Source organism: Cynocephalus volans, chromosome 8 (genome assembly GCF_027409185.1).
Source record: "Cynocephalus volans isolate mCynVol1 chromosome 8, mCynVol1.pri, whole genome shotgun sequence".
NCBI classification, from domain to species: domain Eukaryota; kingdom Metazoa; phylum Chordata; class Mammalia; order Dermoptera; family Cynocephalidae; genus Cynocephalus; species Cynocephalus volans.
Window position 1 is genome coordinate 118,996,032 of NC_084467.1, and position 15,894 is coordinate 119,011,925.

The 15,894-nt window shown below is 39.6% G+C and overlaps 1 protein-coding gene and 1 non-coding gene across 2 annotated transcripts in view; one reads left to right on the forward strand and one right to left on the reverse strand.

Moving 5' to 3' along the window:
• Positions 1-15,894, forward strand: part of SDHC (succinate dehydrogenase complex subunit C) — a 50,546-nt gene that overhangs the window by 32,189 nt on the left and 2,463 nt on the right. Inside the window, exon 5 of the mRNA XM_063104722.1 lies at positions 12,210-12,373. Coding sequence (XP_062960792.1) covers positions 12,210-12,373 — 164 coding nt within the window. The remainder of the gene's footprint in view (positions 1-12,209; positions 12,374-15,894) is intronic.
• Positions 3,749-3,877, reverse strand: LOC134385384 (small nucleolar RNA SNORA31). Its single transcript, XR_010024362.1, has one exon. It is a non-coding gene; the product is annotated as a small nucleolar RNA SNORA31 (small nucleolar RNA).

Consider the following 15,894-nt stretch of genomic DNA (forward strand, 5'->3'; position numbering starts at 1 on the left):
GTCTATTTTGTCAGATATAAGAATAGCTACTCCAGCTCGTTTTTCTTTTCTGTTTGCATGGTAAATCTTTTTCCATGCTTTCACTCTTAGTCTGTGTGAATCTTTATGGGTGAAGTGGGTCTCTTGTAGGCAGGATATAGTTGGGTCCTCCTTTTTGATCCAATCAGCCAGTCTGTGTCTTTTGATTGGGGAATTTAAGCCTTTTACATTAAGAGTTGTTATTGAAAGGTATTGATTTATTCCTAGCATTTTATTGGTTGTTTGGTTGTCTTAGGTGTCTTTTGTTCCTTGCTTTCTGATTTACTGTTTGGTTTCTGTGTTTGTTGGTTCCTTAGGTTGTAGATAGCGTTTTTGTTTGCTTGTTTTCTCTTCATGAATGCCATTTTTATTATACTAGTGGGTTTAGATTTTTCTTGGGTTTTTATGGCAGTGGTAGTTATTTTTCAGGAACCAAACCCAGTATTCCCTTGAGGATTTCTTGTAAGGGTGGTCGTGTGGTAGTGAACTCCCGCAGTTTTTATTTGTCTGAGAAATATACTATTTGCCCTTCATTTCGGAAGGATAGCCTTGCAGGGTAGAGTATTCTTGGTTGGCAATCTTTGTCTTTTAGTATTTTGAATATATCATCCCATTCCTTTCTAGCTTTTAGCGTTTGTGATGAAAAGTCTGATGTTAGCCTGATTGGGGCTCCCTTATAGGTGATTTGACGCTTCTCTCTTGCAGCTTTTAAGATTCTCTCTTTGTCTCTGAGTTTTGTCAATTTGAGTATAACATGTCTTGGAGAGGGTCTTTTTGGGTTGAATATGTTTGGAGATTGTTGAGCTTCCTGGATCTGAAGATCTGTGATTTTTCCTATACGTGGGAAGTTTTCTGCCACTATTTTGTTGAATATGTTTTCAATGCAATCTCCGTTTTCCTCCCCTTCTGGAATACCCATGACTCGGATATTTGAGCACTTAAGGTTGTCTGATATCTCTCTCAGATTTTCTTCAATGTCTTTGATTCTTTTTTTTTTTTTTGTCTGCTTGTGTTATTTCATACAGCCCATCTTCAAGTTCAGAGGTTCTCTCTTCAACTTCGACAAGCCTGCTGGTTAAACTCTCCGTTGTGTTTTTTATTTCGCTGAATAACTTCTTCAGTTCGGCAAGTTCTGCTACATTTTTTTTCAGGACATTGATTTCCTTGTACATTTCCTCTTTAAGGTCCTGTATACTTTTCCTCGTTTCATCAGGATGTCTAGCTGAGTTTTCTTGTATCTCATTCAGTTTCCTTAGAATTATCACTCGAAATTCCTTGTCAGTTATTTCAAGGGCTTCTTGTTCTATAGGATCTAGAGCTTGAGATTTATTAACTTTTGGTGGTGTACTTTCTTGATTTTTTGTATTTCTGGTATCTTTTTTTGATGTTTATTCATTGTGGCAAGGGGTTTCACAGTCCACCGGTTTGAGACTATTGACTAACTAAGATGTTGCTGTGGTTGCCAGTTTGGTATGGCTCCCTCCGTGACTGCTCAGTTGGCCTCTATTGCCTTGTGTGTGTGGTTGCCTTGGGTCTTGGGCCTCTCCGGGGAGCCACCTCTCTGGTCACCTTGGACTCTGCTGGGCTGCTAGATCACGGGGCAGTACCTCAGGGTGTGTGGTCTCTGCTGAGCTTCCACTTCCCGTGCAGGACTTCTCCCTGATTCCTGTGCTCTGGCCCGGGCTGTTGGATCACGCAGTGGCGACCCCACAGGGTGTGTGGTTTCTGTCCAGTCTCCGCTTCCCTAGCCTGACGTCTCCCTGCTCTGTGCGCACTGGGCTGGGCTGGGACGTGTCTTCTGCAGCTCTCGTCTATCAGCTGGGCCTTCAAGACCCTGCTCAGCACCGCCTCGCCCAGGAAGTCTACCAGGTTTCTGCTAGGCACAGACGACCGACCGGTCGCTCTGGGTGCCTTTGTAGCACTGTGTAGATCTTTCTCGGGACTTATCACCTTCCTCCTGGTATCGCGGTTATTTGTGTACTTGTCTTATCTCCCACGCTAGAGCGTGAGCTCCTCGGGGGAAGAGCCTGCAGCACAAGGTTCACCTTTGAATACGCCTGGCGCGGACCAAGGCTGGTGCCCCCCCGCAGTCAGCTCTCCAGCAGGTTCAAGCAAACTCGGGAACTCTCCGACCGCACTATTCCTAACCAAAAATTGGTTAGGTGTTTTTCCCAACTGGTGGCCGCAGAGATGGTATCTGCCTCCCGGTAACAGGAAGTTTACCGGGGGCCGGAGCCCAGGGTGCAGTGGAGTGACAGTCGGCCCAGCCCGTACTTTCTTGCCCTCCCGACGCTGGTCGGGGACACCCCACGACTCCGCCAGAGAACCGCAGAGGGAGTGGGAGGGGAGGCCGGCCCGCAGGCCCCGGGAAGCCCCGCGCTGGGGTAAGCAAGTGGGAAGGCTCCGTGAGGAGTGGCCTCGTATTTCTAATTTGAGTTTCAAACCTGTCATACTTGATTTGTCAGTCACTGGTGATCTATAGCTACTGAAATCTGAAAAATAATGCAGCCCTGTCAGACATTACAATATCCGTACTTTTTTTTTTTCACATAGGGAAATGGTCTTCCAAAGTTGGTAATATTACTATACTGTAACCATATAACCTGCATATTCAAAGTTAGGAAAAACTGATTATTTTCTTACAGAAGGTCAGTTGGTATTAATGCATTGGGGCCTGGTACCTCTTGATTAGAATTTAGTTAGAATTTCATTCTGATACTTGAGCTCCGTGATCAAGAGAAGCCTTTGAAACTTTTAGATGCTTTGAATCTTGTCTCCAGGCTTCTAGAAGAAGGAATAGATTAAGGGAGTGGTTTAGGTAGTAGTGAAGGCAGAATTGTCTTTCAGTTTCCCAAACCCTGCCAAGCATTCCGTCCATTTCAAGGCTCATGTTGTTAGCATTATAAATGTAGTTCTTTCCATTCTTTCCTTTCTTGTCCCTAGGTTGAGCCAGTTCATGTATCCAGGATTATCTATAGGTTGTCTTTCAGTTGCCCCAAAGAAGTGCTGTGAAAAGTGTTGAGAAGATGTTGAAAGGGCCGGCCCGTGGCTCACTCTGGAGAGTGCGGTGCTGATAACACCAAGGCCGCGGGTTCGGATCCTATATAGGGATGGCTGGTTGGCTCACTAGCTGAGCATGGTGTTGACAACACCAAGCCAAGGGTTGAGATCCCCTTACCGGTCATCTTTAAAAAAAAAAAAAAAAAAAAGATGTTGAAGATTATTAGTACCTGTTTGGGAAGGTAGAGGAGCAGAATATGGGATATGCCTAATGTTAAGTTGTTGTATCAAAGGTGAAACTAGAGCAAAATGTAACTTAGGGTTGATTATTCCAGGGTAGTTTGTTGCTTTTTTTTTTTTTTTTTTTTTAAAGTCACTGGCTTGTTTATAATTAGTTTAACCTTTAAGCTTTTAAAAATATAATCAACAAGATGAGGATGATAAGGGATATTTCACAACAATTCTTGTGTAAACTCAAATTTTAGGTTCTTCTTTGGAGTAAAACAGGTTCTTTACTGTTTTTTTTTTTAAAGATGACCAGTAAGGGGATCTTAACCCTTAGCTTGGTGTCGTCAGCACCACACTCAGCCAGTGAGCGAACCGGCCATCCCTATATAGGATCCCAACCTGTGGTCTTGGTATTATCAGCACCGTACTCTCCCAAGTGAGTCATGGGCCGGCCCTACTGTTTTCTCAAGTTGTAAAAATTCTCTCTCCCTTGTATTTTTCCCCTTGTATTCCTCTGTTCAATCTTGGCTGCCACAATCAGACAGAAAACACGAGGTCTTTTTTCTTGCATCTGTAGTAGAAACCTTAGCAGCAGACAGGCAGCTGTTCCAGGTCTGTCAGATAGATGCACCAGGGTTTGTCCTTGGAGAAATACAAAAGCATGACTTGAAAGCTGAAAACCTTTGGAGGCAGGTAACTTAAATGAGTAAAGTAGATGAATGAAGCAATCCAGGTGAAATACATAGCTCTCTCATCTGTCTCCTTTATACTTTTGATAGAGACATAGGTTTAAGAAATATTTTACTTTTTTTCTTTACTAAAAGAAAAATGTGGAAGCACAGTGATAACTGACACTTAGTTCAGTATTGGGAGACATTAATGGGTATTGAGGATTCTGGCAGGTTTTCTAATAAAAAGGAGACCATTGATATGTATCTTCAGTGGATTGTTATGCAGAAATTCAGACCTAATGTTTCAAGATATTACAATCAAGGGACAGCAGAAAGATGGATTTTTATATGAAATATTCTGATATTTTAACAATGGCAGTTTATTCAAACATTTAAAAAAATATAATGAGCCAAACTACACGGCTAAACGTATTTTAGGATAAGGGCCACCAGTTTATGACTTCTAGTTTAAGGCAAGGAAGACTTGAGAAGAAAGACTTCTGCCTTTCTCAATAGTGGTTATTTATCTATCTATCTATCTATCTATTTATTTATTTATTTTTATGTTTTATTTTTTTAAAAACATGACTGATAAGGGGATCTTAACCCTTGACTTGGTGTTGTCAGCACAATACTCTCCCAAGTGAGCTAACCAGCCATCCCTATATGGGGATCCAAACCCGTGGCCTTGGTGTTATCAGCACCACACTCTCCCAAGTGAGCCACAGGCCGGCCCAAATGGTGGTTATTTTTTAAAAGGCACTTTTTTGGATAGCATAGCACTATTTCATTTAACATATGCTTCCTGTTTCCTGTGTCCTTTCCTCTCAGCCCCCCTAATGAGTTTAACTTCATATCTTTATTTATTTATTTATTTTAAAAGATGACTGGTAAGGTGATCTTAACCCTTAGCTTGGTGTTGTCAGCACCACGCTCAGCCAGTGAGCTAACTGGCCATTTCTATATAGGATCCGAACCCGTGGCCTTGGTGTTATCAGCAGCACACTCTCCCGAGTGAGCCACAGGCTGGCCCAAACTTCATATCTTTATACTATGCAGTTTGAAGGTACGTATGAAGAAGGTTAGCTGACTCCCCAGTCTGATCCTCTGCTGTGTAAGCTAAGAAATCTGACTTTGTTGGCTTATTCAGTGTTTTTTCAGCTCTAGGGACTGATTCACCAAGAAACTGACATTCTAACCAGATGTCAGTTTATTAATTTACAATGAGAAAGGTAATTAAATTAACCAATAGTCTGTTTCCTGATGTGTGCATTCTCTTCCTACAGGCCAATCTATGTAGGATACCATATTGTAATCCTAAAGTTGTCCAGTGAGCAGGCAATCAAAGCAAGAAGAATTAGTTGAACGACCTTAGCAGCTAGTGTCATTGAGCATATGCACCCATTTCCGCTCTAGGGATAGTCCTGCTACATGTACTTGATTTTGTTGTGCCTGATTCAAGACATTTTTTCCTCTGGGCAATGCTAGGGACATACTGCCTAATGTTTCTTGGTGGACCTATTTTTTGCAGGTACTATGCAGATCACCCTCCTTATGTTAACATGTTTCATCTTGTTTTAAGAACAAAATGAAGAATAATATAATGTATTAGATATAAGCTTTCTTTGTTAAAAATCACAATTCCAAGCATGTTACCTTATGTTCACCCAAATTTCCATGTTAAGATTTGGGTGCTTTTTTAAAAAAAATTGTAATTTGACAATTTATAATTGTATGTATTTGTGGGAAACAAAATGATGTTATAATTTATGAGTACATTGTGGAATAATTAAACCAAGGTAATTAACATAGCCATCACCTCAAATACTTACCATTTTTTAATGATGAGAACATGTGAAGTTTACTCTCTTAGCAGTTTTGAAATGTGCAATATACTGTAGGTATTAACTATATTCACCATGCCGTGCAGTAGATCTCAAAAAAACCAAAACCTAAAAACTTACTCCTCATGTCTGAGATTTGTACTCTTTGACCATCATTTCCCCACTTCTGCCACCTGCCAGACTCTGTAACCACCATTCTACTCTCTGCTTCTATGAGTTCATTTGTTTTAGATTTGTCTTATAAGTGAGAACATGCAGTATTGTCTTTCTGTGCCTAGCTTATTTCACTTCACATAATGTTCTGCAGTTCCATTCATGTTGTGGCAAATAACAGAATTTCCTTCTTTTTTTAAGGCTGAATGGTATTCCAAATACCACATTTTCTTTATCCATTCATCTGTTGTTGGATACTTAGGCTGATTTCATAACTTGGCTGTTGTGATTTGTGCTGCGATGAACATAGGAGTTCAGACATTGCTTTAGTAAACTGATTTCAAATCTTTTAAAATAAATATCCAGAAGTGGGATAGCCATATGGCAATTCTCTATTTAGTATTTTGTGGTATTTTGTGGAACCTCTTTACAGTTTTCCGTCACGGCTGTACTAATCTACGTTCCCACCAACAGTGTACAAGGATTCCCTTTTTTCCACATTTTTGTCAACACTTGTTATCTTCCATCTTTTTGATAATAGCCATCCTGGTGGGTGTGAGATGATATCTCGTTGTGATTTTAACTTGCATTTCTTTAATGATCAGTGATGTTGAGCATTTTTTCATATATCTGTTGGCCATTTGTATGTCTTCTTTTGAGAAATGCCTATTCAGGTCCTTTGCCCATTTTTTAATTGGGTTTTTTGTTTTCTTGCTATTGACTTGTTTAAATTCCTTATATGTTTTGGATATTAACCCCTTATCAAATGTATGGCTTACAAATATTTTCTCACAATCTGTAGGTAGTTCACACTCTTGTTTCCTTTGCTGTGCAAAAGCTTTTTAGTTTGATCTAATCCCATTTGTCTGTTTTTGATTTTGTTGACTATGCTTTTGGGGTCAAATCCCAAAAAATCATTGCCCAGACCAATGCCATATAGTTTTTCCCCTGTGTTTTCTTTTAATACTTTTACAGTTTCTGGTCTTACATTTAAATCTTTAATCTTTTTTGGAGGGGGGAGCGGCTGACTGGTACAGAGCTTGAACCCTGGATCTTGGTGTTATCAGCACAATGCTCTGACCAGCTGAGCTAACAGGCCAGCCCTTCATTCATTATTACTTTTTGTGTTTTCCCAATTTCGTTCCCAAAGGGAAACTTTGACTTCAGGTTGAGTGTTATCTCCTTGCTGTCCATATTAATCTCTTTGGGAAGGCTGCGTTAAATGTTTTCCTTGGCTTTTATGACACTAACTGCTACAGTTTTGACCCAATAAACATTGAGGACTTGGTTTATGCTGATCACTGTGTTGAGTGCAGTGGTTACAAAGATGAATGTCATAGCTGCCTTTGCCCCCAAGGAGTTTATAGTCAAGTGGAGTTTCCTATTTCTCTTTTAACTATACTTTCCCCAACTTACCCCCTCCACACTTAAAACTTCACTTATGGGGCTGGCCCGTGGCTCACTTGGGAGAGTGTGGTGCTGATAACACCAAGGCCACAGGTTCGGATCCCTATATAGGGATGGCTGGTTGGTTCACTTGGGAGAGCGTGGTGCTGACAACACCAACGCAAGGGTTAAGATCGCCTTACCGGTCATCTTTTAAAAACAAACAAACAAACAAAAAACCCTTCACTTATCACTTACATACAGGTGATCCCAAATCCGTATCTTTAAATCAGAGTGTAGCTAACTTTAGAACTTTACCAGCTGCTTATTGAATATCTTCACTTTGATGTTCTTTAAGTACCTCAAACTCAAACATATTCTAAATTGAACCTATATTCCCCCCTCCCAAAATATCAATCCCCAAACAAATCAAAGCCTAAAGTAAACTAAAAACCTACATTTTCTTTGTTTTCTATGTGGATGAAGGGCATTATTTAGTAGCCCATGCAAACCACTATCTCATTCATCCTCTATCCCCAAATTTTACTTCCTTTATGTCTTTTTTAGTTGTCCCTTCTCCATTCTCTCTGCTATCTTAGATCAAGCTGTTATATCACTTTATCAGAAGGTTTGGAATTAACATGACCTCCTATTCTGACTTCTTATCTTCATTCTGACTCCTCTCTAATCCATCCCCCTATTGCTGTCAGGTTGATCTTTTTAAAGGTGACCATATCACTCTCCAGCATAAACTCTTTTTTTTTAAAAAGATGACCTGTAAGGGGATCTTAACCCTTGACTTGTTGTCAGCACCACGCTCAGCCAGTGAGCAAACCGGCCATCCCTATATGGGATCCGAACCTGGGGCCTTGGTGTTATTAGCACCACACTCTCCTGAGTGAGCCACAGGCCGGCCTCCAGCATAAACTCTTAAATGACACTCTAGTTTCATTAGGAATGGCAATATTTGGCCCAAGTAACCCTCCCCTTCTGCAGAGGCCAGGACAGATCATTCTTTCTATATATGATATGGCCTAAGAATCTCTTACTACAGCACTTTAGGCAACCATTACTAATTGATACGAATTGGCACTGAGATGAACTCTATTTGGTTGGCACTAATATAAAACCTATTTGTCATCCTTGACTGACAGGACCAAGTTTAAACTCTGGAGTTTAGCATGTAAGGCCCTTTATGATTGAGCCTTATGGCCCTTTATGATTGAGCCTTATATCCTGTCACTCCCTGCTTCCCTGTCCCCTAATCTCTCTCCTCAGAACTCAGCTTAAGGGCTGTCTGGTTAGCTCATTTATAATACCACGGTCAAGGGTTTGGATCCCCGTACCCATCAGCCACCAAACAAAACAACATGAAACATAATATTCAGTTTAAGTATACTTCTGAGAAAAAGCATTTCAGGGTACCCTCCCCCTCCTACCAAATAGATTTTTCATTTTTGTTTTTGTTTGTTTGTTTGGCAGCTGGCTGGTATGGGGATCCAAATCCTGACCTTAGGGTTATAACACTGTGCTCTAACCAACTGAGTTAACTGGCCAGCCCCTAGAAAGATTTTGAGTATTTGCTTTGTGTTCTACAGCATGCAGTGCACCCATATGCCTTTGTTTTTTTTTTTTTTTTTTTGTCGTCTTTTCGTGACCGGCACTCAGCCAGTGAGTGCACCGGTCAGTCCTATATAGGATCCGAACCCGCGGTGGGAGCGTCGCCGCGCTCCCAGCGCAGCACTCTACCAAGTGCGCCACGGGCTCGGCCCCACCCATATACCTTTGTTATAGTGCTAATCACTCTGTACTGCAGATTGATTGCCTTAAATGTCTCCCCTAGTAGACTGTAAACTTCTTCATTTTTATTTTTTTAAGACTAGTCAAGTGCAGAAGTGAGAAGGGGGGAAAGAGTAAAACAGGGGGTTCAATCTCAAACTGACTGTGAAAAATCAATTGAGATAACTCATGACCTTCAGGCCAGCCTAGGAGTGTAAGCTTCTTCTTTTTTTTTTTTTTTTTTAAGATGACCGGTAAGGGGAACTTAACCCTTGAGTTGGTGTTGTCAGCACCACACTCTCCCAAGTGAGCTAACCGGCCATCCCTATATAGGATCCAAACCTGTGGCCTTGGTGTTATCAGCGCCACACTCTCCCAAGTCAGACACAGGCCAGCCTTGAGTGTAAGCTTCTTGAGAGTGGAGAATGTGTTTTGGTTCTTCTTTCCACAAGTTCAGCATAAGTTTAGTACATAGTATGCTTTCAATAAATGTCTGTGAAAGAAATAAAAGTGCATATTTGCCACACTGACAACAGAACAGAACAGACCTCTAGAAGTTATACTGTCTGCATCCTGTTTTCCATTCCCTACTACTATGAATCCTTCATGTTCTTTAAGATCTTGGAAAGAGTTTACATAACCATCTCAATAATCTTACTGTCAGAAGTTTCCTTTTAGTTGAATTGTCATGATTCTAATCACTCATCTGCCTTGAGTGAAAATGGAGAAGTAAATGCTTGTTAAAATAATCCTGTATAGAGCTGGCCTCGTGCCTCACTTGGAAGAGTGTGGTGCTGATAACACCAAGGCCACAGGTTTGGATCTCTATATAGGGATGGCCAGTTAGCTCACTTGGGAGAGCGTGGTGCTGACAACACCAAGTCAAGGGTTAGGATCCCCTTACCAGTCATCTTAAAAAAAAAAAATAATAATCTTGTATATTTTCAACAAGAGTGCCCTTTCACCCTGCTGTTTAAAATCACTGTACAATTGAGCTACAATTACTGATAGAAATGTGTAAGGGCAGAAACGAAGTAACAATTATTGTGGTAGAGATTGTTTCTGTTAACAGCTTTATTGAGACATAATTCACATACCATGCAATACACATATTGAAAATGTTAATTTAGTGGTTTTTAGTATGTTCATAGAGTTGCGCAACAATCACCACAATCAATTTTAGAATATTTTTATTACCTCTAAAAAGAAATCCCATTTTTATTAGCAGCCATTCCTCATTTCTTCCCAATCCTCCTCAAGACCTAGGGAACCATTTATCTACTTTCTGTCTCTGTAGCCTTGCCTATTCTGAACATCAAGTATAAGTGGAATCATATTACATGTAGTCTTTTGTGACTGGCTTCTTTTACTTAACATAATGTTTTCAAAGTTCATCCATATTGAAGATGTATCAGTACTTCATTTCTTTTTATGGCTGGATATTTCATTATATGGATATGCCATATTTAATTTATACATTCATCAATTAATAGGCATTTGGGTTGTATGTTAGTCCATTTCTGTTGCTTATAACAAAAATGCTTGGAACTTGGTAATTTGTAAGAAAATGAAATTTATTGCTTACAGTTTCAGAGGCTGGGAAGTCCAAAGTTCAGGGAACTCATCTGGTGAAGGCCTTCTTTGGTGGTGATTTCAGTGATGCTGGGTATATCACATTGTGAAAATGGTGGAGCAGAGAGAGACTCTCATGTGCTCTCTTTTAAAAGCCCTCAGAACACACCCATGACCACCACGCTACAGTATGGTCCTCAGAATTTAATCACCTCTCCAAGGCCCCACCTTTCAATTATCATAATAGGATTTCTCATCCTCAACAGTTACAGTGGTGATTAAGCTTCAGTGACTTTGTTGGGGCCATTTAATCCACTGAAGGTTTTTTCTACTTTTTGGCTATTATGAATAATGCTGTTAGAAACATTTGTATACAAATTTTTGTGTAGATATGTTTTATTTCTTTTAGGTATATACCTAGGAGTGGAATTGCTGCATCATATGGTAACTCTATGCTTAACATTTTGAAGAGCTGCCGTATTGTTTTCTAAATAACTGTTTCATTTTATAGTCCCACCAGCAATGAAGGAGGGTTACAATTTCTCTACATCCTTGCGCCGGCCCGTGGCTCACTCAGGAGAGTTTGGTGCTGATAACACCAAGGCCATGAGTTCAGATCCCATATAGGGATGTTCGGTTAGCTCACTGGGTGAGCATGGTGCTGACAGCACCAAGTTAAGGGTTAAGATCCCCTTACCGGTCTTTTAAAAAAACAAAAACAAAAAAAACCCCTAATTTTTCTACATTCTTGTCAACACTTGTTATTATCTGTCTTTTTATATTTACATATATAATTTTATATTTATATTAAATTATTATTATTACTATTATTATTTTATTTTATTTTATTTTTTATTCCTATGCTTTTTCTTTTAAGAGTTTAGTTTAGCTCTACCATTTAGATGACTAATCTATTTTGAGTCAAATTTTTGTGTGGTAGAGATTTTTTTTTTTTTTTTTTTTTTTTTTTTTTTGGTGGCTGACTGGGAAGGGGATCCGAGCCCATGACCTTGGTGTTATAAGGTTGCACTCTAACCAACTGAGCTAACCAGCAAGCCTGTGGTAGAGATTTGGATGATTTAAATTTTTTTCTCTTTTCCCTGGACTGAATATGCTGTTTTTACTTTTTCTTATTGAGATGATGATGTAGATACAGGAAAGGGTGACTTCTAAAGTTGCAGGTGAGGGCTGGCCGGTTAGCTCAGTTGGTTAGAGCACATCCTTAAAACACTGAAGTCACAGATTCAGATCCCCATACTGGCCAGCTGCCAAAAAATGGAAAATAAATAAATAAATAAACTGGCAGGTGAGGTTTTTATAGACAGGGAATGGTGAAAAGAGGAATAATGTACTGAAATATATGGCACATTTAGATTATGGTAATATCCCATGTAGCCTATCTCCTGCCATAAACATGAACGTGAGTTTAAGTCTTTTCCATTTCAGAATTGTTTAGAATTGTATAAAGTGCTAGGAGCTGGAATAGAACCCAGTTTTATGCATTACATAAGTTGTAACTGGTGGACAGTTGTGATGGAATACTTGCTTTTCTCCTCAGGTGTCTCTCTTTTTGGCTTGTCTGCCCTGTTGCTCCCTGGGAACTTTGAGTCGTATTTGGAACTTGTGAAGTCTCTGTGTCTGGGGCCGGCGCTAATCCACACAGCCAAGTTTGCACTCGTCTTCCCTCTCATGTATCATACCTGGAATGGGATCCGACACTTGGTAAGTTAATTGTGGATTTGCACATTTTCTGGGTGAAGGGAATGGAGAGGCTGGGTGGATTCTCTCCTTCATTGCTGGGTTTATTGCTGTTCTTAAGGTTAGTTGTGCTGGATCTTTACTCAGGGTTCTCTTGAGGAAAGCTAAACAAGATTCCCTGTCTATTCCTTGGCAGTCCTGCTGGTGTTATAGCTGAGCAAGGGGTGTAGGCCTGGCAGACACTTGCTGGGTCTTAATATGAACTTTTTCAGTTTTAAGAGGGATGTTATTAAAAGGGACCCTTGAAGTCAGCTCATACGTCTGGCATAGAAGGCATTAAATAAATATTAACTGGTACTTATTAGCATCAAACACTATTGTAGATACTGGGGATTCAATTATGAGCTAGATAAACATGGTTGCTGCTTTCATTCTAGTGTTCCTGTCAGCCCAGATTGACAAGTCTGGCTGGACTCAAATATATTAACTTTTGTTATCTTAACGTTAGAATGTGTTAATGGTTTTTGTTTGTTTTGAGCTGTTGTAGAGAATGGAGCCAAGTTTAACAAAAACTGGATGCCAAGGATTTAATATTGGTTTTATGAATCTTTTAGAGGACTGAAAACTGTGTTGCCTCCTATGTGACCTTGGAGTCTGTTCAAAACTGATGTTTCTCTTCTCTTTATAAACGAATTAAGGCTTAATCAAACCTGCTCCAGATCAGCGATCAGTCTTTCCTCCAGCATTTTAAATTTTCCTATTTTGTGGTCTTCCTACTCCCAGTCTTGCTTCCTTTGCCAAGAAGACAATTAAAATTATATTCTTTCTGGTATTCCATTACCTCTGAACCTAAGCCAACTGTCAGATGGATGCTTTTGCCTTAATTTGACCTTTTATAACTTCCACATCAGAGCTTTAGAGACAAGCATTTTCTGTATTTCAATCTGGTCCAATAGACAGTTTAATGGAATCAAAAAAGTGAGACTAAATGACCTATTAAATTAAGTGTATCTATCAGCTGTTCCCTAGGGTAGTGTTCAGTTTAATATAAAATGACTTTTCACAGCTGGCCAGTTGCTCAGTTGGTTAGAGCATAGTCTGGAGTTCGATCCCTATACCAGCCAGCCACCAATAAAATAAATAAAATAAAATAATCCCTAAGGCGGAGGGGTGGAGATGCATTAATGACTTCTTATTTCACAGAACAAAGCCCTATAAAGAAGATCAGCTGATCAGCTTCCTCTGTTTACATCCTGGCTCAGGCAGGGACTTGCCCTATATTTGCTTTAGTCTTAATGTAGGAGGGGGATTTTACAAAATCACAGAACTCACTGAGGGCTTTTCTGCCCTGGTTCCTGCCTAGGATGATAATCTCTTTGTTGAGAGAAGTGAGGAGGAGCCTAAAGGCTTTTCTTAAGCCCTTAAATCTGCTTTTTAAAAATTTTTCCTGTCAGTAACTAGCTCTGAGTGTGCGTCAGGATTTTATTTGTTTTCTGTGACAGTCATAGTTTTTGGCCTCTGAGCTTGATGGTTGCCTTGCCACAAGATCTAATGGGGTAGTGGAGAGTGGGACTGATGTAAAAGAGTAGATAGTTATAGAGCCAATGGCATTCTAGAGAATATCTCCCCTACCACCTCCACCCAGTAGGACTCAATTTTTTGTAAAACACTGTGCCTATATAAGCAAAACAGCGCTTTATGGAATTAAAAAAAAATTTTTTTTTTAAGGATTTGAACCCGTGGCCTTGGTGTTATCAGCACCGCACTCTCCCGAGTGAGCCATGGGCCGGCCCCGCTTTATGGAATCTTGTTGACTCCTAATCTGTTCTAGGTAGAAGTTATTTGGGGGTTGGGTTGGGGGCATGTCTCATCTTGATTTTTTTTTTTCTGGGCTCTCTCCAACTTTTCTCTCAAGTGACTCCTAATTTAGTCAGTTTTACATTCAGGCTATGGGCATATGCATGTACGTGTATATTGAGGCAGCCATATGTGTGGAAAGTGTGGAACCTGAAGACTACTTTTGCCCTAAGGGCTCTTTTAGTGACTTTAAGTATGTGTTTAGTTTTTTTTGTAAGGTATGTTAAATTGCATTTCAAAAAAGCTATTTAAAAAAATAATACATCTTCATGTAATAGTTCTGATAAATACCTTTTACTTCATTTTTATGTATACTTTCAGGGCTGGCCAAGTTAGCTCAGTTTGTTAGAGCATGATGTTGATAACACCAAGGTGAAGGGTTTGATCCCTGTACTGGCCAGCCACAAAATAATAAATAAATAAATAAAATTAAATGACCACTTTCAGTAGTCAAATCCCAGAAGAAAGTGGAGTATGTTTAATTGAAAAAGCTCATATTTCCATGTAAATTTAGCCTATTATTTTTGACAGAAAGTAAGCAAACTAATGTTACATGATAAACCCTCCCGCACCCCTGCTTCAAGTATTTGAGTTATATGTTAACATCCCTAGGGCACAAGAGAGTCTAGATTAGTGTTTTTGAAAATGTGGGTTTTGACCCAGTGAGCAGAAAATCAATTTAGTGGGTTGCTACCAACAAAAAAATAAATTTAGATAGAATAGAAAATATAGAATGCAGCACACATTAGTAATAGTCAATATTGTTCATTGTTTCATGAACTTTCACTATATTGTATGTATATTATCTACCGTGCTCCAATTTATTTATTTATTTGTTTGTTTATTTATTTATTTTTTTGAGGTGACAACTCAAGCTATGGGATCTGAACCCATGGCCTTGGTGTTATCAGCACCGCACTCTCCCAAGTGAGCCACGGGCAAGTCCTACCATGCTCCAATTTAAAACAAATTTCTTAGTGGGGTCATAACCAAAATAAGATTGAGAAATAATGTTCTGTTGGGTTTTTTTTGGCAGCTGGTCTGTATAAGGATCCAAACTGTCAACCTTGGTGTTATAACACCACGCTCTAGCCAACTGAGCTAACTGGCTAGCTGAGAAATAGTGTTCTAGATCCCAATACTAGTCCTCTGATGGACAGATGTTCTCACTAAAAGGGACTCTGTGATTGACTATATCTAGGAAATTATGCATATTATATCCCCCTTTTGGAGATTAACAGTGTACATTAATAAATTGTTTAAGAAGTCTTGCTATTAAATGTTTACAAATTTACTGACCACAGAATTTTTTCCCCCCATATATAATGCCTTTTAGCATTCTGAGGAACTAGTTTTCAGAGGAACACACTATGGGAAACTTTGATCTAGGTGTGTTGTAATGAGCAAAAGTTTTATCCATTCAGTCTGGAAGTTTTTATATATAGAATCTGTGGCATTCTAGAGAGTATTCCTCCTATCACCATCACACAGTAGGACTTGATTTTCTGTCATAGGGATAAGTGGGTGGTAGGTACCATATCGTGGGTTTTGAGAAGGGTGAAGGTGGGACATAGGGATAGAAGTACCTTTTTCTAGAACCATGTTGTGAGGAAGTGCTATTATAGTAGGTAGAATTCCTTTCTGAGAAAGGAGCTATGAGTGTGACCAGGGTCCTGATTACTGAAATT